Source organism: Nerophis ophidion, linkage group LG28, assembly GCF_033978795.1.
Source record: "Nerophis ophidion isolate RoL-2023_Sa linkage group LG28, RoL_Noph_v1.0, whole genome shotgun sequence".
NCBI lineage: Eukaryota > Metazoa > Chordata > Actinopteri > Syngnathiformes > Syngnathidae > Nerophis > Nerophis ophidion.
In genome coordinates, this window is record NC_084638.1 from 24,806,275 (window position 1) to 24,828,287 (window position 22,013).

General features: G+C 43.4%; 1 protein-coding gene across 3 annotated transcripts in view; it reads left to right on the forward strand.

The window, feature by feature from the left end:
* LOC133544984 (gastrula zinc finger protein XlCGF57.1-like) overlaps positions 1-22,013 on the forward strand; it is a 202,805-nt gene that overhangs the window by 174,895 nt on the left and 5,897 nt on the right. Inside the window, exon 1 of one of the 3 annotated variants that reach the window (XM_061890255.1) lies at positions 9,287-9,713. The exons of the other annotated variants lie outside the window; for them this stretch is intronic. Within the exon in view, the coding sequence (XP_061746239.1) occupies positions 9,527-9,713 (187 nt within the window). The 5' untranslated portion in view covers positions 9,287-9,526. Of the gene's footprint in view, positions 1-9,286; positions 9,714-22,013 lie in introns of those variants that run through there. 3 annotated transcript variants of the gene reach the window in all.

The following is a 22,013-nucleotide window of genomic DNA, read 5'->3' on the forward strand; positions in this document are numbered from 1 at the left end:
CCGGAAGAACTTCGAACATGTCACGAGGGAGGTGCTGGACATTGAGTCCGAGTGGACCATGTTCCGCACCTCTATTGTCGAGGCGGCTGATCGGAGCTGTGGCCGCAAGGTTGTTGGTGCCTGTCGGGGCGGTAATCCCAGAACCCGTTGGTGGACACCAGCGGTGAGGGATGCCGTCAAGCTGAAGAAGGAGTCCTATCGGGTCCTTTTGGCTCATAGGACTCCGGAGGCAGTGGACAGGTACCGACAGGCCAAGCGGTGTGCAGCTTCAGCGGTTGCTGAGGCAAAATCTCGGACATGGGAGGAGTTCGGGGAAGCCACGGAAAACGACTTCCGGACGGCATCGAAGCGATTCTGGACCACCGTCCGCCGCCTCAGGAAGGGGAAGCAGTGCACTATCAACACCGTGTATGGTGCGGATGGTGTTCTGCTGACCTCAACTGCGGATATTGTGGATAGGTGGAAGGAATACTTCGAAGACCTCCTCAATCCCACCAACACATCTTCCTATGAGGAAGCAGTGCCTGGGGAATCTGTGGTGGACTCTCCTATTTCTGGGGCTGAGGTTGCTGAGGTAGTTAAAAAGCTCCTCGGTGGCAAGGCCCCGGGGGTGGACGAGATCCGCCCGGAGTTCTTTAAGGCTCTGGATGCTGTGGGGCTGTCTTGGTTGGCAAGACTCTGCAATATCGCGTGGACATCGGGGGCGGTACCTCTGGATTGGCAGACCGGGGTGGTGGTTCCTCTCTTTAAGAAGGGGGACCGGAGGGTGTGTTCCAACTATCGTGGGATCACACTCCTCAGCCTTCCCGGTAAGATTTATTCAGGTGTACTGGAGAGGAGGCTACGCCGGATAGTCGAACCTCGGATTCAGGAGGAACAGTGTGGTTTTCGTCCTGGTCATGGAACTGTGGACCAGCTCTATACTCTCGGCAGGGTTCTTGAGGGTGCATGGGAGTTTGCCCAACCAGTCTTCATGTGCTTTGTGGACTTGGAGAAGGCATTCGACCGTGTCCCTCGGGACGTCCTGTGTGGAGTGCTCAGAGAGTATGGGGTATCGGACTGTCTTATTGTGGCGGTCCGCTCCCTGTACGATCAGTGCCAGAGCTTGGTCCGCATTGCCGGCAGTAAGTCGAACACATTTCCAGTGAGGGTTGGACTCCGCCAAGGCTGTCCTTTGTCACCCATTCTGTTCATAACTTTTATGGACAGAATTTCTAGGCGCAGTCAAGGCGTTGAGGGGTTCCGGTTTGGTGACCGCAGGATTAGGTCTCTGCTTTTTGCAGATGATGTGGTCCTGATGGCTTCATCTGACCGGGATCTTCAGCTCTCACTGGATCGGTTCGCAGCCGAGTGTGAAGCGACCGGAATGAGAATCAGCACCTCCAAGTCCGAGTCCATGGTTCTCGCCCAGAAAAGGGTGGAATGCCGTCTCCGGGTTGGGGAGGAGACCCTGCCCCAAGTGGAGGACTTCAAATACCTAGGAGTCTTGTTCACGAGTGGGGAAGAGTGAATCGTGAGATCGACAGGCGGATCGGTGCGGCGTCTTCAGTAATGCGGACGTTGTACCGATCCGTTGTGGTGAAGAAGGAGCTGAGCCGGAAGGCAAAGCTCTCAATTTACCGGTCGATCTACGTTCCCATCCTCACCTATGGTCATGAGCTTTGGGTCATGACCGAAAGGATAAGATCACGGGTACAAGCGGCCGAAATGAGTTTCCTCCGCCGGGTGGCGGGGCTCTCCCTTAGAGATAGGGTGAGAAGCTCTGCCATCCGGGAGGAGTTCAAAGTAAAGCCGCTGGTCCTCCACATCGAGAGGAGCCAGATGATGTGGCTCGGGCATCTGGTCAGGATGCCACCGGAACGCCTCCCTAAGGAGGAGTTTTGGGCACGTCCAACCGGTAGGAGGCCACGGGGAAGACCCAGGACACGTTGGGAAGACTATGTCTCCCGGCTGGCCTGGGAATGCCTCGGGATCCCCCGGCAAGAGCTAGACGAAGTGGCTGGGGAGAGGGAAGTCTGGGTTTCCCTGCTTAGGCTGTTGCCCCCGCGACCCTACCTCGGATAAGCGGAAGAAGATGGATGGATATATATATATATATATATATATATATATATATATATATATATATATATATATATATATATATATATATATATATATATATATATATATATATATATATATATATATATATATATATATATATATATATATGGTGGGGCAAAAAAGTATTTAGTCAGCCACCGTTTGTGCAAGTAAAATGATGACAGAGGTCAATAATATTAATCATTGGTACACTTCAACTGTGAGAGACAGAATGTGAAAAAAAATCCAGGAATTCACATTGTAGGAATTTTTAAGAATGTATTCGTAAATTATGGTGGAAAATAAGTATTTGGTCAACCATTCAAAGCTCTCACTGATGGAAGGAGGTTTTGGCTCAAAATCTCACGATACATGGCCCCATTCATTCTTTCCTTAACACGGATCAATCGTCCTGTCCCCTTAGCAGAAAAACAGCCTCAAAGCATGATGTTTCCACCTCCATGCTTCACAGTAGGTTAGGTGTTCTTGGGATGCAACTCAGTATTCTTCTTCTTCCTCCAAACACGACGATAGATAGTACTTTATTGATTCCTTCAGGAGAGTTCCTTTAGGAAAATTAAAATTCCAGCAGCAGTGTACAGAGTTGAGATCAATTTAAATAAAAGTAAAAAGTAAATAATGGGGGTTTAAATGGAAACAAAATAGAGAAATATTACAATAAGAATAAAAACTAAAAAGCAACAATGGGAATAACAATATAACAGTAAAATAAGAATATAACAAGACAAAGTAGGCAGTAGTGACCATGTTATGAAAACGTATTGCACTGTTGTTGTTTTGCATCCCCTGTCATCCTTGTACCCCCCGTCCCCCGTCCCCCGTCCCCCGTCCCAGAGAGGAGTTGTACAGTCTAATGGCGTGTGGGACAAAGGAGTTCTTGAGTCTATTAGTCCTGCACTTGGGTTGAAGCAGTCTAGCACTGAACAGGCTCCTCTGGCTACTGATAACGCTATGCAGAGGGTTACTGGCATCATCCAGGATGCTCACTAGTTTGTCCACAGTCCTCTTCTCTGCCACCGTCACCAGTGAGTCCAGTTTCATTCCCATTGTAGAACCGGCCCGCCTTGGCGGAGTCCAACCCTCAATAGAAACAGGTCCGACTTACTGCCGGCAATGCGGACCAAGCTCTGACACTGATCATAAAGGGAGTGGACCGCCACAATAAGACAGTCCGATACCCCATACTCTCTGAGCACTCCCCACAGGACGAATGCCTTCTCCAAGTCCACCAATTACATGTAGACTGGTTGGGCACCCTCAAGAACCCTGCCGAGAGTATAGAGCTGGTCCACAGTTCCACGACCAGGACGAAAACCACACTGCTCCTTCTGAATCCGAGGTTCGACTATCCGGCGTGGACTCCTCTCCAGTACACCTGAATAAACCTTACCGGGAAGGCAGTGCATTGATAAGCATAAAAAACATAGCATCAAACACAAGACAAGATTTAGTTTATGAAACAGTAAAGAAGACGTGAAGAACATAATTAAGATAGAACACAATAAAAAGTGGCAAGATAATTGGAGTAAGGAAACAAAAGGTATTGAGTGTTACAAAGTCCAGAGGAGAGTAGGTGTAGTGAGAGGAGGAATAGAAATAGGAAGGAAGAATACATTATTACTAGAATGAGATTAGGACATACATATCTATCTGTGTTGGCCCTGCGATGAGGTGGCGACTTGTCCAGGGTGTACCCCGCCTTCCGCCCGATTGTGGCTGAGATAGGCGCCAGCGACCCCAAAAGGGAATAAGCGGTAGGAAATGGATGGATGGATATCTAAATAGTTCATTGACATTGATAGGAAACATAATACAGGACTGTGTGACTCTTGTCATCAGATAGAAAGTTTTAATACATTGTAGGAAATACAATAGAGAAAGGGAAATAGTGGGAAATAAGTGAGCGAAAGAGAAGGTTAGGTTAGTAGTGGAAGATATATTAGGATTGCACTCAGAACACGAAGGTTATAAAGCATTAGTTACATATTAAAAAGAACACTGGGTTGAATAAAATAATATACGGTAGGGATCCCCCTCGGACCACACTCCATTTCAGTAGGTGGCGCTAATGCGCACCACAAGGTTACTTGTCAACCGCCATTAAACCAAAGAAGAATAAGAAGCAGAAGAAGGTGTGCGGTGCTGCTTCTTGCGCTGGCTTTCTCACGCAAAATTTCTTCCCCCCTATTTACTTCCGGGGTCATGATTACGTTTTAACGCTTTATTATAAAAATATAACGCTATATTATAAAAAATACAGTCGTTTTGTTATCAGTGGTTCTTAACCTGGGTTCGATCTAACCCTAGGGATTCGGTGAGTCGGGCTCAGGGGTTCGGCGGAGGTCAAAACAAATCGTGTAAATAAAAACTTCTCCCTATCGGCGTATTACGGATAAGGCAACAGCAGAAGTCACACTGATTTGCAGGTGTGGAATTTGTTGTGAGTTTATGCACTGTGTTGGTTTTGTTCTTTGAACAAGGTGATGTTCATGCACGGTTCATTTTGTGCACCAGTAAAAAATATGGTAACACTTTAGTATGGGGAACATTCACCATTAATTAGTTGCTTATTAACATGCAAATTAGTAACACATTGGCTCTTAACTAGTCATTATTAAGTACTTATTAATGCCTTATTCGGCATGGATTTATTATAACCCTAACTAGAGGTGGGTAGTAACGCGCTACATTTACTCCGTTACATTTACTTGAGTAACTTTTGGGATAGATTGTACTTCTACGAGTAGTTTTTATGCAACATACTTTTACTTTTACTTGAGTATATTTATAGAAAAAAAACGCTACTTTTACTCCGTTCCATTTATCTACATTCAGCTCGCTACTCGCTACTTTTTTTTATCGAGCTATTAATGTTTGTTTTGGTTAATGACAGAGCTTCAAAGTAGAATGTACGCATGCCTGCGTTTCACCAATCACATGCAGTCACTGGTGACGTTGGACCAATCAAACAGAGCCAGGCGGTCACATGACCCGACTTAAACAAGTTAAAAAACTTATTGGGGTGTTACCATTTAGTGGTCAATTATACGGAATATGTACTGTACTGTGCAATCTACTAATACAAGTTTCAATCAATCAATCAAAAGTGTAAAGGAAAAAAGACACTTTTTATTTCAACCGTACTTCCCGTTAGAAGCCTAAAAACTGATCGCACAGTTCCTGTCTTCACAATAAAAGTGCCGCTCCATCGCACCTGCGCAAACAAGCTAGCAAGCCACGGAGTTTGCCGCCAATGTATTTCTTGTAAAGTGTATAAAAACGAATATGGAAGCTGGACAAATAAGATGCCAAAAACCAACGACTTTCATGTAGTATTGGACAGAAAAGAGGAACTTTTTTTCTCCTCTATTTGAAAACGTGGACGTCTGATTCCAATCAATGCAAGTCATCAGAATCAGGTAATACACCAACTTATATTCTTGTCTTCATGAAAGATAGGAATCTATATGTTAAACATGCATGTATATTCATTAAAACACCTTCAACATGTGAACAATAACGGCAAAATAAATAAATATAAATTATATACTGTATATATAAATGTATGTATATATATATATATTATATATATATATATATATGTATCTATGATATGTGTGTGTATAAATGATTTGTGTGTGTATGTATGATATGTGTGTATAAATGGTATGTGTGTGTATGTATATATAGATAGATAGATAGTACTTTATTGATTCCTTCAGGAGAGTTCCTTCAGGAAAATTAAAATTCCAGCAGCAGTGTACAGAGTTGAGATCAATTTAAAAAAGTAAATAATGGGGGTTTAAATGGGAACAAAATAGAGAAATATTACAATAACAATAAAAAGCAACAATGGGAATAAAAATATAACAGTAAAATAAGAATATAACAAGACAAAGTAGGCAGTAGTGACCATGTCATGAAAACGTATTGCACTCTTATTGTTTTGCATCCCCTGTCATCCTAGTACCCCCCGTCCCCCGCCCCAGAGAGGAGTTGTACAGTCTAATGGCGTGTGGGACAAAGGAGTTTTTGAGTCTATTAGTCCTGCACTTGGGATGAAGCAGTCTAGAACTGAACAGGCTCCTCTGGTTACTGATAACGCTATTCAGAGGGTGACTGGCATCATCCAGGATGCTCACTAGTTTGTCAACAGTCCTCTTCTCTGCCACCGTCACCGTATATGTATATATGAGGTAGATCACCTCGACTTGGTCATTCACTAAGTAATTGATAAACGTTGAAAAACTTATTGGGGTGTTACCATTTAGTGGTCAATTGTACGGAATATGTACTGAACTGTGCAATCTACTAATACATGTTTTAATCAATCAATCAATCAATCAAATCAATGAATGCCTACTGAGGCTATGGTGCTGTTAAGTTATTGTGGCTCAATCTGCCATTTTTTTTTATTTTATTTTAATGTACTATTATTTAATATATATTATTGTTTTAGTTGCTTAAGAGATATTCTTGGCTCTGAATTTGCTCATTGCTATTTTTATGTTTTTGTGCATTATTTGTTGCCGTAATCAGGTTACTCATCAGTTACTCAGTACTTGAGTAGTTTTTTCACAACATACTTTTTACTTTTACTCAAGTAAATATTTGGGTGACTACTCCTTACTTTTACTTGAGTAATAAATCTCTAAAGTAACTGTACTCTTACTTGAGTACAATTTCTGGCTACTCTACCCACCTCTGACCCTAACCCTCTAACCCTGGCCCTAACCCTCTAACCCAGGGGTAGGGAACCTATGGCTCTCGAGCCTGATGTGTTACGCCTGTTCGGCATTGTGATTCCCTCGAAGATGCGTCGAAAATTGAACACAGCAAAAGGTATGAACTAATGATTTATTTAACAAAAGGTGCTAGAGAACAAAAATAGTGGAGCTAAGAAAAGGCAAACAAAAGACGCTAGCACGAAAGCTAGGATAAACAAATAGTAAACTAAACTGGCACATAGGCACAAAAAGGGGAAAAGAAAACATTTAGCATGAGAGCTAAGATTGAATAAAAGTGCGCAGCGTGAGAGCTCATGTGAATTATACTGAAATTTGCATGTAAGCAAAAGCGCAAAGCAGACGTACCGTTGTGCGTGAACAAATTTGGATCCCAGACTGAACAACAAAAGATGCAGGCTTATATAAGGCAGGTGATACGTGAGGACAAGTGTGCAGGGCCGTGAGAAACAGGTGAAACTGATAAGCTACCATGGTGACCGACTTAAACAGGAAATAAAGACGTCAGACGGAGAGTGAAAATAAAAATGGAACAATAAACAATAATATGAGGAGGATCCAAAAAGCGGATCTCAACAAGATGTGGCTCTTTTGATGACTGCATCTGGCTCTCGGATAAATCCTAGCTGACATTGCTTAACACGATAAGTAAATAATAATTCCGCCTGTAATCCATCCATCCATCCATTTTCTACGGCTTGTCCCGTTCGGGTGGCGGGGGATGCTGATGCATTCACAGTGTTAAAAATAACAAATTCATTGATGAATTGATTAACGTGGACCCCGACTTAAACAAGTTGAAAAACTTATTCGGGTGTTACCATTTAGTGGTCAATTGTAGGGAATATGTACTGTACCGTGCAATCTACTGATAGAAGTTTCAATCAATCAATTAACGTTCAAAATATAAAATATTCTCATGCATTTTAATCCATCCATCTCAGGGGTAGGGAACCTATGGCTCTAGAGCCAGATGTGGCTCTTTTGATGTCTGCGTCTGGCTCTCAGATAAATCTGAGCTGACGTTGCTTAACATGATAAGTACTGAATAATTCCACTTGTAATCACAGTGTTAAAAATAATGTTCAAAATATAAAACATTCTCGTGCATTTTTAATCCATCCATCCGTTTTCTACCACACCTGTTTAAGAAGTTGCGTTAATGGTAGGAAGTTATTTATTTACTATTGGTTCGTCTTCAGACCACCAAGCACCAACATGAGAGCCTGTTTCAGGGTTACTATATTGTTTTATTTTTCAATAAGTCTCTCAGTTGCTTTCCAGCAATTGTCTTTTTGTCTTTCGTCCTCGCTTGTGCTTTGGCTCCAGCTCCAACCCCGTCTCTCCTCCTGGCTGCTGCTTATAACCGAGCGGCAGGTGATTAGATAACAAGGCCCAGATGGGAAATCTACGCACCTGTCGCTGATTTCGAGGCTGATCCTGGCAACACCCCACTTCGATGCAGGCCCGCAGGCTACGCCCCCCTCCACAGTTAGCTTCAGAATAACAATGTTATTACAAAAAATATTATATGGCTCTTACAGAAATACATTTAAAAATAGTTGGCTTCTTGGCTCTCTCAGCCAAAAAGGTTCCCGACCCCTGATCCATCTGTTTTCTAGAAGTCCCATTCCTGGTAAGAATTATTCATGGTAAGAAATGTTTGGTTTATTATCGGTTAGCTTCAGAATAACAATGTTATGAAAAAGAACAAAATACTTATTATACACTAAAGATGTTGGTCGTACTTAAAAATGCACACATTTCGTTGTATTCAGTGTTAAAAAAATATGATATGGCTCTCATGGAAATACATTTTAAAATATTTGGCTTTCATGGCTCTCTCAGCCAAAAAGGTTCCCGACCCCTGTTCTAACCCTAACCAAATAACTCTAAATTAAGTCTTTGTTACTTGGAATATGTTCTCCTAGTGTTCAAAAAACTCCAACTTAAGTCTTTGTTACTTAGAAATGTTCCACATACTAAAGTGTTACCGAAAACATACAACTTTGACTTGAATTTGAAAAAAATTAAATAAAATCATTTTTCACTAAAGAAGGGTTGAGTGAAACTGATGGGGTTCGGTACCTCCGACAAGGTTAAGAACCACTGTGCTATATTATAAAAAATAAAAAAAAATAAAAAATGAACAATTTACAAACACAAGCTATGAATGTGAGTGTGAATGTTGTCTGTCTATCTGTGTTGGCCCTGTGATGAGGTGGCGACTTGTCCAGGGTGTACCCCGCCTTCCGCCCGATTGTAGCTGAGATAGGCGCCAGCGACCCCAAAAGGGAATAAGCGGTAAGAAATGGATGGCTGGATGGAAGCTATGGGATGACGCATTTACTTCCGGGGTCACGTTTCCTCTGACGTCATCCCGTAGCTTGTGTTTGTAAATTGTTTTTTCAATTTTTTTTTTTTATTTTTTTTTTATAATGTAGCGTTAACAAAACGTCTGTATTTTTATAATATAGCGTTATATTTTTTATAATATAGCGTTAACAAAACGTCTCTATTAATCATGACCCCAGAAGTAAATGGGAGGGGGGGGGAAGAAATTTGGCGTGACAGCTTATTGTTAGTTAGCTTAGCTCGCTAGTTAGCTTAGCTTGTTAGCTGCTAACAGAAGACACAGAAGTTATCAGAGAGTAAAGTCTTGTGATTGTGTGAAAATGTCTACATTACAAATGTTGAGAGCCTTGGTGGATCAGCGACTAACTGCTGCCGTTGAAGAAATATTTGTAGTGTTCGAAAGAACGATAGCAGAATACGAGGCGGAACTTTCTAGAACAAAAGAGGAGAACAATCGACTACTGGACGCTGTTGTCAAGAAACATCAAGTTGTGTTACACAGAACAGGTTTGTTGACTTCTTACTCTCAAATTATTACTAGCTTTGCATTTGATTGTTTACAAGAAAATGACATTTGGTTTATTTGAAGTGAGTGGAGTAGCCTTGTCAAGTGAAAGTCAACAATATTGCATGCAAATGAAAGAAGATGAATGGAACAGAGTAATGTGACTAAAAAAGAACACGGGTAATCAACAGAAAACATTCCTAGGTTTTGTTACAGATGTAGTCTCGCAAATCGAAACGACAGCTTTCATTAAAATGTCCGTTTGCAACTTGCTTAGTTACGTTTTTTTTTTTTTTTTACAAAAAAATCTAACTTGATCATTACCGGCTAGCTTATGTTGTCATTAGTGGTTTAAAGGCCTACTGAAAGCCACTACTAGCCACCACGCAGTCTGATAGTTTATATATCAATGATGAAATATTAACATTGCAACACATGCCAATACGGCCTTTTTAGTTTACTAAATTGCAATTTTAAATTTCCCGGGAGTTTCGTCTTGAAAACGTTGCGTAATGATGACGTGTACGCGTGACGTCACAGGTTTTTAGGAAGTATGAGCACTACGCAGACACACAGTTAAATATCGTCTGCTTTAACAGCATAATTACACAGTATTTTGGAGATCTGTGTTGCTGAATATTTTGCAATTTGTTCAATTAATATTGGAGAAGTCACAGTAGAAAGATGGAGTTGGGAAGCTTTAGCCTTTAGCCACACAAACACACGGTGATTCCTTGTTTAAAATTCACGGAGGTGAAAATTTATTATGAATCAGGATCCCTACCAAATGTCAACCAGCAGGTTTCGGTGAGAAAATTGTGGTTTAAAAAGTCGCTTCTTACCGGAGAAATGCTGAGCTTGGGCCGTCCATGAAGCTGCCGTCGACTTCCCTGAGACATTGACATCAAGACACCCGTGGACACCCTTCCGACTATCAGGTATTGTTAAACTCACTAAAACACTACAAACACAATAGAAAGATAAGGGATGTCCCAGAATTATCCTAGTAAATGTCTCTAAAAACATCGGAATCCGTCCCAATGCAATCGCGTTTTTTTTTTCTAGTCCGTCGCTATCAATATCGTCAAACACAAATCTTTCATCCTCGCTCAAATTAATGGGGAAATTGTCGTTTTCCCAGACCTAATAGCACTTTTTGTTGGAGGCTCCCATTAATATCAATCTGAATATGTGAGGTGCCCCCACACTTGTGACGTCATCATCTGCCACTTCCGGTTGAGGCAGGGCTTTTCTCTTAGCACCGATAGTTGCGAACTTTACCGTGGATGTTCTTTACTAATCCTTTCAGCAAAAATATGGCAATATCGCGAAATGATCAAGTATGACACATAGAATGGACCTGCTATCCCCGTTTAAATAAGAAAATCTCTTTTCAGTAGGCCTTTAATGTATGCTCATTTTAAACTCTCATGCAGAGAGGGAAACCACAATTTAGTCAATTTACCAAAAGTGTATTTATTAAACAGTTATTAAGCAGTGGCACGAATATTCACGTCATTTCAAAACAGAAAGTGCAAGATTGTCAGAGACATTTTAAAACAAGCAATGAGTGCCCCTTTGTGCATGATGTCACTAAGATGACATATCAAAACAACACTAAATTAAAGTGCACTTTTTGTACAGAACGCCACTACAATAGTTAAGAACAAATAATGTGCACTTTTGTGCATGATGTCACACAAGATATTTCAATAACTGTCAAATAAAAATGAGCTGCGTAACAGGAAATCAAATAGTCTATGTCCTTTGCTATGTGGTAGGTTACTACAGACGTTATTCAATTCTGTAGTTGACTATTTTTTTCATACAATCTGGAAATGGTTGCTTTGGCATTTTGTGGGTATGGCACCGAACGGAGATGTTGACATGCAGTTTCAAGCACTTTTCATTCACTAGCAGGGGACTTTTCAAATGATGCTACAAATTAACAGTAGGTGCTACTTTAACGTTTTTGCCCCACACGTGTTCGACATCTTCCCGCTTGACGCCAAACCACCGCCAGAGAATGGATCTCGTGCTGTTTTTCTTAAGAATCAATTATTCCATCATTTGTTACCATATTGGCTCCTTCTCTCTCTCGTATTACCACTCGCATCACTCTGCTAGCATCACAGCTAATGTGACGCGACAGTATGCGTCGTATGTAAGTAGGTGCGCTTGTCTGTGAGAAGGCGAGACAGGAAGGAGTGATAAAAGCCTGCAGTGTAATGCCTGCAGCTAAAAGTAACTGTGTGAGAACATATACTCATATATCCCGATATAGTCATTCTCTATATCGCACAGAGACAAACCCGCAATATCAAGTATATCGATATATCCCTCAGCCCTAGTATAATATGTATTTTTCTGTAATATAATAACAGCATTTCATGATTAATATTTATGAATTAAGATTCTTAATAAATTACACTTGAATCAGCACCCATTTGATTGGTTAAAAATTTTTGGTGGCTGTAAACCAGGTGTCTTACGCACTCGGCCCGCCGGCCAATTGCGGCCCGCACTTTGATATGTAAATTTTGTGTTGGTGTGGCCCGCAGGTTTTATATGAATGGCGCTTGACAGTGTCATATTTGCTATAATTATCAACCCTTCCGAATTTTCCAGGAGACTCCGGAATTTCAAGGAAATCATTCAAGGGTAATCATTCCCGCGAACATCTGTCACTTTTCACCCAAACAACAATGTTCAATGGGTGCCGTGTTGACACTGCCTTTGACGCCCTCTACATCTTGTACTAACGGCGTACCATTCCAGACATTTCTGTATTTGGCTTTTATGAACACAAGTCATAGCATCCACCTTTTCATCAAACATACAGCATACAGTCTCAGCTGCAAGGCATACTTACAGGTCACACTGACGGTGGCTGTATAAACAAGTTTATCACTGTTACAAATATGCGCCACACTGTGAACCCACACCAAACAGGAATGACAAACAAATTTCAGGAAAACATCCGCACTGCAACACAACATAAACACAACAGAACAAATACCCAGAACCCCATGCAGCTCTGACTCTTCCGGGCTACCACCAAACCCCACCTCCCAACTCCGCCCTCCTTCTCCCTGCGTCGGTGGAGGTGGAGAGTTAGGGCTGCAAGGTGTTCTGGGTATTCGTTCTGTTGTGTTTATGTTGTGGTACAGTGCGGATGTTCTCCCAAAATGTGTTTGTCATTCTTGTTTGGTGTGTGTTCACATTGTGGTGCATATTTGTAACAGTGATAAACTTGTTTTACGGCCACCCTCAGTGTGACCTGTATGGCTGTTGATCGAGTATGTCTTGCCGTCACTCACGTGTATCAACCAATGAGTTTTGCTGAATATATCAAGGCCGGTACGCTGTTAATATGATGTTAAGTCGATAGCGATGACATGTAGTAAAAGGCGGTAAAGGCAGTGCTAACACGGAACCCTTATGGTATTGTTGACTGGGTGTAAATCAGGACTAATATTTGGACAACCCTTACCCCGGGAAATTGTCGGGAGATGCACTTATATTCGGGTGTCACCTGGAAAAATGGGGAGATTTGATTAGTATGTTGCCAGGGTGGGTAAGCCGTTCAAAGAAGGTGAATCCATTAAACGTGCATATTGGAATTTGTAAATTATCTTTTCTTGCGGCCCAACCTCACCCAGTGTCGGCATCCAGTGACCCCCAGGAAAATTGAGTTTGAGACCCCTGCTGTAAACACATCACTGGCTAAGTGCCATATGTGCATGTGTTAGTGTTGATATCACAAAGTTGGTTTTGGTTTGATTTGTTCGGCAGAAAATAACAAATTTTGCTCAATAGAAACTTTTTTTTACCACTGTTTTGGTCATGTGTTCATGGCCGACAATAAAGAATTTTGCTGAAATAAGTGATCGCTGGAATTCATGTCCTCCTTAAAGCCTTTCGACAGACTTTCCTATTATTAAACAGTGATGACGGAAACGGTTTTCTCTGTTGTGGCCGTCAGTTAAGGTGAAAATTGTTACGCGCTTATTTTTTAGTTAGATTTTGTGCGTGGCATAGATTTGCCGTGTGCAGAGGACGCATTAGCAGTGAGCAATTGCACAGGCGCGCACCTCAGAAGGAACGTTGATTGGAAGCTCAAAATATGAACTGCAAATTTCTGCTGACCAGCAATAACAGATTTGATCTTTATCTTTTGTGGCATTTGTGTGTTCTCTTTCCCTGCATTTTGACTCTGTACAAGCAGCAAGTATACGCAGACGTCGTTTGAGCAACAGAGAAAGACATTTAAAGTATTTTTCATCGCCGCCAACGGACTATATTTCCTTATAACACGTCCCCTTAAAACCAGGGGTGGGTAGTAACGTGCTACATTTACTCCGTTACATTTACTTGAGTAACTTTTGGGATAAATTGTACTTCTACGAGTAGTTTTTATGCAATGTACTTTTACTTTTACTTGAGTATATTTATAGAGAAGAAGCGCTACTTTTACTCTGTTCCATTTATCTACATTCAGCTCGCTACTCGCTACTTTTTTTTAATCGATCTATTAATGTTTGTTTTGGTTAATGACAGAGCTTCAAAGTAGAATCCATGCATTCCTGCGTTTCACCAATCACATGCAGTCACTGGTGACGTTGGACCAATCAAACAGAGCCAGGCGGTCACATGACCCAACTTAAACAAGTTGAAAAACGTATTGGGGTGTTACCATTTAGTGGTCAATTATACGGAATATGTACTGTACTGTGCAATCTACTAATACAAGTTTCAATCAATCAATCAAAAGTGTAAAGGAAAAAAGACACTTTTTATTTCAACCGTACTTCCCGTCAGAAGCCTAAAGACTGATCGCACAGTTCCTGTCTTCACAATAAGAGCGCCGCTCCATCGCACCTGCGTTAACAAAATAAGAGTCTCCGAAAGCCAGCGCAAATAAGCTAGCAAGCTACGGTGTTTGCCGCCAATGTATTTTTTGTAAAGTTTATATAAAAACAAATATGGAAGCTGGACAGATAAGATGCCAAAAACCAACGACTTTCATGTGGTATTAGACAGGAAAGAGGAACTTTTTTTCTCCTTCATTTGAAAACGTGGACGTCTGATTCCAATCAATGCAAGTCATCAGAATCAGGTAATACACAAACTTATATTCTTGTCTTCATGAAAGATAGGAATCTATATGTTAAACATGCATGTATATTCATTAAAACACCTTCAACATGTGAACAAAAACGGCAAAATAAATAAATATAAATTATATACTGTATATATAAATGTATGTATATATATATATGATATGTGTGTGTATAAATGATATGTGTGTGTATGTATATGTAAATATGAGGTAGATCACCTCGACTTGGTCATTTATTAAGTAACTGATAAACGTTGAAAAACTTATTGGGGTGTTACCATTTAGTGGTCAATTGTACGGAATATAAATGATAAATGGGTTGTACTTGTATAGCGCTTTTCTACCTTCAAGGTACTCAAAGCGCTTTGACACTACTTCCACATTTACCCATTCACACACACATTCACACACTGATGGAGGGAGCTGCCATGCAAGGCGCCAACCAGCACCCATCAGGAGCAAGGGTGAAGTGTCTTGCTCAGGACACAACGGACGTGACGAAGTTGGTTCTAGGTGGGATTTGAACCAGTGACCCCCGGGTTGCGCACGGCCACTCTCCCACTGCTCCACTGTACAATCTACTAATATAAGTTTTAATCAATCAATCAATCAATCAATCAAATCAATGAATGCCCACTGAGGCTATGGTGCTGTTAAGTTATTGTGGCTCAATGTGCCATTTTTTAAAATGTTGTTTTAATGTACTATTATTTAATATATATTATTGTTTTAGTTGCTTAAGAGATATTCCTGGCTCTGAATTTGCTCATTTCTATTTTTATGTTTTTGTGCATTATTTTTCGCCGTAATCAGGTTACTCATCAGTTACTCAGTACTTAAGTAGTTTTTTCACAACATACTTTTTACTTTTACTCAAGTAAATATTTGGGTGACTACTCCTTACTTTTACTTGAGTAATAAATCTCTAAAGTAACTGTACTCTTACTTGAGTACAATTTCTGGCTACTCTACCCACCTCTGCTTAAAGCAGGCCTGGGCAATTATTTTGACTCAGGGGCCACATTTAGAGAAAAAAATGTGTCTGGGGGCCGGTATATCTATTTTTATGAATGCTTATACAAAACCTCACAATAATGTCTGATTGAATGCTTAAAAACTTTATGACAGATCGCCTTAAAAAACATACTGTAATTTTAAATGTTTCTATGAGGGATAAAACACTGAATATTGACAAAATATGAACGTCACACCCCCTTTTTCTCGACACATTTTACAATCAAGTGAAATGCAACAAACCCTGAAATATGAACGCGAAGGGTACAATATAAATCCACCTACAATCCGATGTATCAGATACATCACTAAGCTTTAGAACTTTGTTGTGAAAATCTCCCTCCGTGTCTGGAAACGCTTCCCACCCACACTGCTTGGTAGCTCGTCTGAGTTGCTGTGACTTACATTACCATAATAACTAATTAGATGACCATACTAACTAATTAGATTACCATAGTAACTGGTATATCATCCATAAGCGCAGATTCCAACCATTGAAATACGTTGTATAGTTCAAGACTTATGGTCGTTAAAAAACATCACCGCACATCAAAATGGCAGCTACACTTTCCATCTTAAAGGGGAACATTATCAGCAGACCTATGTAAGCGTCAATATATACCTTGATGGTGCAGAAAAAAGACCAGATATTTTTTTTAACCGATTTCCGAACTCTAAATGGGTGAATTTTGGCGAATTAAACGCCTTTCTGTTTATCGCGCTGGAGGCGATGACGTCAGAATGTGACGTCGCTGAGGTAACACAGCCGCCATTTTAATTTTCAACACATTGTAAACATTGGTTCTCAGCTCTGTTATTTTCCATTTTTTCGACTATTTTTTGGAACCTTGGAGACATCATGCCTCGTCGGTGTGTTGTCTGAGGGTGTAACAACACTAACAGGGAGGGATTCAAGTTGCACCACTGGCCCGAAGATGCCAAAGTGTCTGCCGCCAGACCCCCATTGAATGTGCCAGAGTGTCTCCACATTTTATCGGCGATGCTAAGGCAGACATGGCACAGAGATGTATGGATAACCTGCAGATGCATTTGCAATGATAAAGTCAACGAAATCACAAAGGTAACTCACCTTTGTGATTTGTTGATGTTGTTGACTTATATGCTAATCAGACATATTTGGTTGCGGCGTGACTGCCAGCTAATCGATGCTAACATGCTATGCTAATCGACGCTAACATGCTATTTACTGGCGGTGCTAAAGCAGACATGGCACATAGATGTATGGATAACCTGCAGATGCATTTGCAACAATAGTCAATGAAATCACAAAGGTGACTTTTGTTGATGTTGACTGCCAGCTAATCGATGCTAACATGCTACGCTAATCGATGCTAACATGCTATTTACTGGCGGTGCTAAGGCAGACATGGCACAGAGATGTATGGATAACCTGCAAATGCATTTGCAACAATAGTCAATGAAATCACAAAGGTGACTTTTGTTGATGTTGACTGCCAGCTAATCGATGCTAACATGCTACGCTAATCGATGCTAACATGCTATTTACTGGCGGTGCTAAGGCAGACATGGCACAGAGATGTATGGATAACCTGCAAATGCATTTGCAACGATAAAGTTAACAAAATCACAAAGGTGAGTTTTGTTGATGTTGACTGCCAGCTAATCGATCCTAACACGCTACGCTAATCGATGCTAACATGCTATTTACCGGCAGTGCTAAAGCAGACATGGCACAGAGATGTATGGATAAACTGTAGATGCATTTGCAACTATATTAAGTTTCCTTCCACCCACATTTAATGCGAAAAAAACACTTACCAATTGACGGATTTAAGTTGCTCCAGTGTCAAAAGATGCGAAAGTCGTGATCGTTTGGTCCGCACATTTTACCGGCGATGCTAACGCAGCTATTCGGCCATGCTATGGCTATGAATAGCGTCAATAGCTATTCGCTCAGTAGCTTCAGTTTCTTCTTCAATACTTTCATACTCCAACCATACGTTTCATCCATCCATCCATCCATCATCTTCCGCTTATCCGAGGTCGGGTCGCGGGGGCAGCAACCTAAGCAGGGAAGCCCAGACTTCCCTATCTCCAGCCACTTCGTCTAGCTCTTCCCGGGGGATCCCGAGGCGTTCCCAGGCCAGCCGGGAGACATAGTCTTTCCAACGTGTCCTGGGTCTTCCCCGTGGCCTCCTACCAGCTGGACGTGCCCTAAACACATCCCTAGGGAGGCGTTCGGGTGGCATCCTGACCAGATGCCCGAACCACCTCATCTGGCTCCTCTCGATGTGGAGGAGCAGCGGCTTTACGTTGAGCTCCTCCCGGATGGCAGAGCTTCTCACCCTATCTCTAAGGGAGAGCCCCGCCACCCGGCGGAGGAAACTCATTTCGGCCGCTTGTACCCGTGATCTTATCCTTTCGGTCATGACCCAAAGCTCATGACCATAGGTGAGGATGGGAACGTAGATCGACCGGTAAATTGAGAGCTTTGCCTTCCGGCTCAGCTCCTTCTTCACCACAACGGATCGATACAACGTCCGCATTACTGAAGACGCCGCACCGATCCGCCTGTCGATCTCACGATCCACTCTTCCCCCACTCGTGAACAAGACTCCTAGGTACTTGAACTCCTCCACTTGGGGCAGGGTCTCCTCCCCAACCCGGAGATGGCACTCCACCCTTTTCCGGGCGAGAACCATGGACTCGGACTTGGAGGTGCTGATTCTCATTCCGGTCGCTTCACACTCGGCTGCGAACCGATCCAGTGAGAGCTGAAGATCCCGGCCAGATGAAGCCATCAGGACTACATCATCTGCAAAAAGCAGAGACCTAATCCCGTGGCCACCAAACCGGAACCCCTCAACGCCTTGACTGCGCCTAGAAATTCTGTCCATAAAAGTTATGAACAGAATCGGTGACAAAGGACAGCCTTGGCGGAGTCCAACCTTCACTGGAAACGTGTCCGACTTACTGCCAGCAATGCGGACCAAGCTCTGACACTGATCATACAGGGAGCGGACTGCCACAATAAGACATTCCGATACCCCATACTCTCTGAGCACTCCCCACAGGACTTCCCGAGGGACACGGTCGAATGCCTTCTCCAAGTCCACAAAGCACATGTAGACTGGTTGGGCAAACTCCCATGCACCCTCAAGAACCCTGCCGAGAGTATAGAGCTGGTCCACAGTTCCACGACCAGGACGAAAACCACACTGTTCCTCCTGAATCCGAGGTTCGACTATCCGGCGAAGCCTCCTCTCCAGTACACCTGAATAAACCTTACCGGGAAGGCTGAGGAGTGTGATCCCACGATAGTTGGAACACACCCTCCGGTCCCCCTTCTTAAAGAGAGGGACCACCACCCCGGTCTGCCAATCCAGAGGTACCGCCCCCGATGTCCACGCGATGCTGCAGAGTCTTGTCAACCAAGACAGCCCCACAGCATCCAGAGCCTTAAGGAACTCCGGGCGGATCTCATCCACCCCCGGGGCCTTGCCGCCGAGGAGCTTTTTAACTACCTCAGCGACCTCAGCCCCAGAAATAGGAGAGTCCACTACAGATTCCCCAGGCACCGCTTCCTCAAAGAAAGACGTGTTGGTGGGATTGAGGAGGTCTTCGAAGTATTCCCTCCACCGATCCACAACATCCGCAGTCGAAGTCAGCAGAACACCATCCGCACCATACACGGTGTTGATAGTGCACTGCTTCCCCTTCCTGAGGCGCCGTATGGTGGTCCAGAATCGCTTCGAAGCCGTCCGGAAGTCGTTTTCCATGGCTTCCCCGAACTCTTCCCATGTCCGAGTTTTTGCCTCCGCGACCGCTAAAGCTGCACACCGCTTGGCCCGTCGGTACCCGTCCACTGCCTCCGGAGTCCTATGAGCCAAAAGAACCCGATAGGACTCCTTCTTCAGCTTGACGGCATCCCTCACTGCTGGTGTCCACCAACGGGTTCTGGGATTACCGCCACGACAGGCACCAACAACCTTGCGGCCACAGCTCCAATCAGCCGCCTCGACAATAGAGGTTCGGAACATGGTCCACTCGGACTCAATGTCCCGCACCTCCCTCGTGACATGTTCAAAGTTCTCCCGGAGGTGTGAATTGAAACTCTCTCTGACAGGAGACTCTGCCAGACGTTCCCAGCAGACCCTCACAATGCGCTTGGGCCTGCCAGGTCTGTCCGGCATCCTCCCCCACCATCGCAGCCAACTCACCACCAGGTGGTGATCGGTAGAAAGCTCCGCCCCTCTCTTCACCCGAGTGTCCAAAACATAAGGCCGCAAATCCGATGACACAACTACAAAGTCGATCATGGAACTGCGGCCTAGGGTGTCCTGGTGCCAAGTGCACATATGGACACCCTTATGTTTGAACATGGTGTTTGTTATCGACAAACTGTGACGAGCACAAAAGTCCAATAACAAAACACCACTCGGGTTTAGATCCGGGCGACCATTCTTCCCAATCACGCCTCTCCAGGTTTCACTGTCGTTGCCAACATGAGCGTTGAAGTCTCCCAGTAGGACAAGGGAATCACCCGGAGGAGCACTTTCCAGTACTCCCTCGAGTGTACCCAAAAAGGGTGGGTATTCTGAACTGCTGTTTGGTGCGTAAGCACAAACAACAGTCAGGACCCGTCCCCCCACCCGAAGGCGAAGGGAAGCTACCCTCTCGTCCACTGGGTTGAACTCAAACGTACAGGCTTTGAGCCGGGGGGCAACCAGAATTGCCACCCCAGCCCGTCGCCTCTCACTGCCGGCAACGCCAGAGTGGAAGAGGGTCCAGTCCCTCTCGAGAGAACTGGTTCCAGAGCCCTTGCTGTGCGTCGAGGTGAGTCCGACTATATCCAGCCGGAACTTCTCTACCTCGCGCACTAGCTCAGGCTCTTTCCCCCCCAGTGAGGTGACGTTCCACGTCCCAAGAGCTAGGTTCTGTAGCCGAGGATCGGACCGCCAAGTGCCCTGCCTTCGGCTGCCGCCCAGCTCACAATGCACCCGACCTCTATGGCCCCTCCTATGAGTGGTGAGCCCATTGGAGGGATGACCCACGTTGCCTCTTCGGGCTGTGCCCGGCCGGGCCCCATGGGAACAGGCCCGACCACCAGGCGCTCGCCATCGTGCCCCAACTCCGGGCCTGGCTCCAGAGCGGGGCCCCGGTGACCCACGTCCGGGCGAGGGAAATCTGGGTTCATTTCGTTGTAATTCCATAGAAGTCTTTGAGCTGCTCTTTGTCTGATCACTCACCTAGGACCTGTTTGTCTTGGGAGACCCTACCAGGTGGCATGAAAACCCCCAGACAACATAGCTCCTAGGATCATTGGGACACGCAAACTCCTCTACCACGGTAAGGTAGCAGCTCAGAGAGGAGCCATACGTTTCAATACATGCGTAATCTGTTGAATCGCTTAAGTCGCTGAAATCCGAGTCTGAATCCGAGTTAATGTCGCTATATCTTGCTGTGGTATTCGCAATTGTTTGTTTACATTGGCAGCACTGTATGACGTCACAGGGAAATGGATAGTGGTTTAGAAGATAGCAAAAATAAGGCACTTTAAAGCTTTATTCAGAGATATTCTGAGACCAGTAAAATTTTGAAAAAAACTTCAAAAATTACAACAAGCCACTGGGAACTGATTTTTATTGTTTTTAACCCTTTTGAAATCGTGATAATGTTCCCCTTTAAAGATCTAAAAAAATTATTTGGGAATGTCCGGCGGGCCAGATTGAAAAGCTCAACGGGCCGCATGTGGTCCTCGGGCCTTAATTTGCCCAGGTCTGCCTTTAAGTTAAAACCCCATTGACATGAATGAGCACAACATGGAGCAGTGGAATGTTAGTATTTTTAGTTGTTGAAATGAAATCCACGATGACTGATTAAATGTTTGAGTAGAAGCTAAGCGAGAGGGGTAATGCGATGTTCACATGGCTACAAAATGTAGCTTGCCACCACCAAAGTGTGAATGTGGAGTGGATAAATGAAGGGCTATCACTTTTCTGTGAGCGCTTCAAGTGTCTTGTATTTAGAAAAGCGCTATATAAATCTAATCCATTATTATTATTAAGGATACTGCTATCCGTATTTGTTGTTTCAGCTGACCGATTTAATTATGACTTGCTGTCAGATTCAGTTTAGCTGCTGCCGCTACACATTAAAATGAGCGCCAAATGATGACAAATAA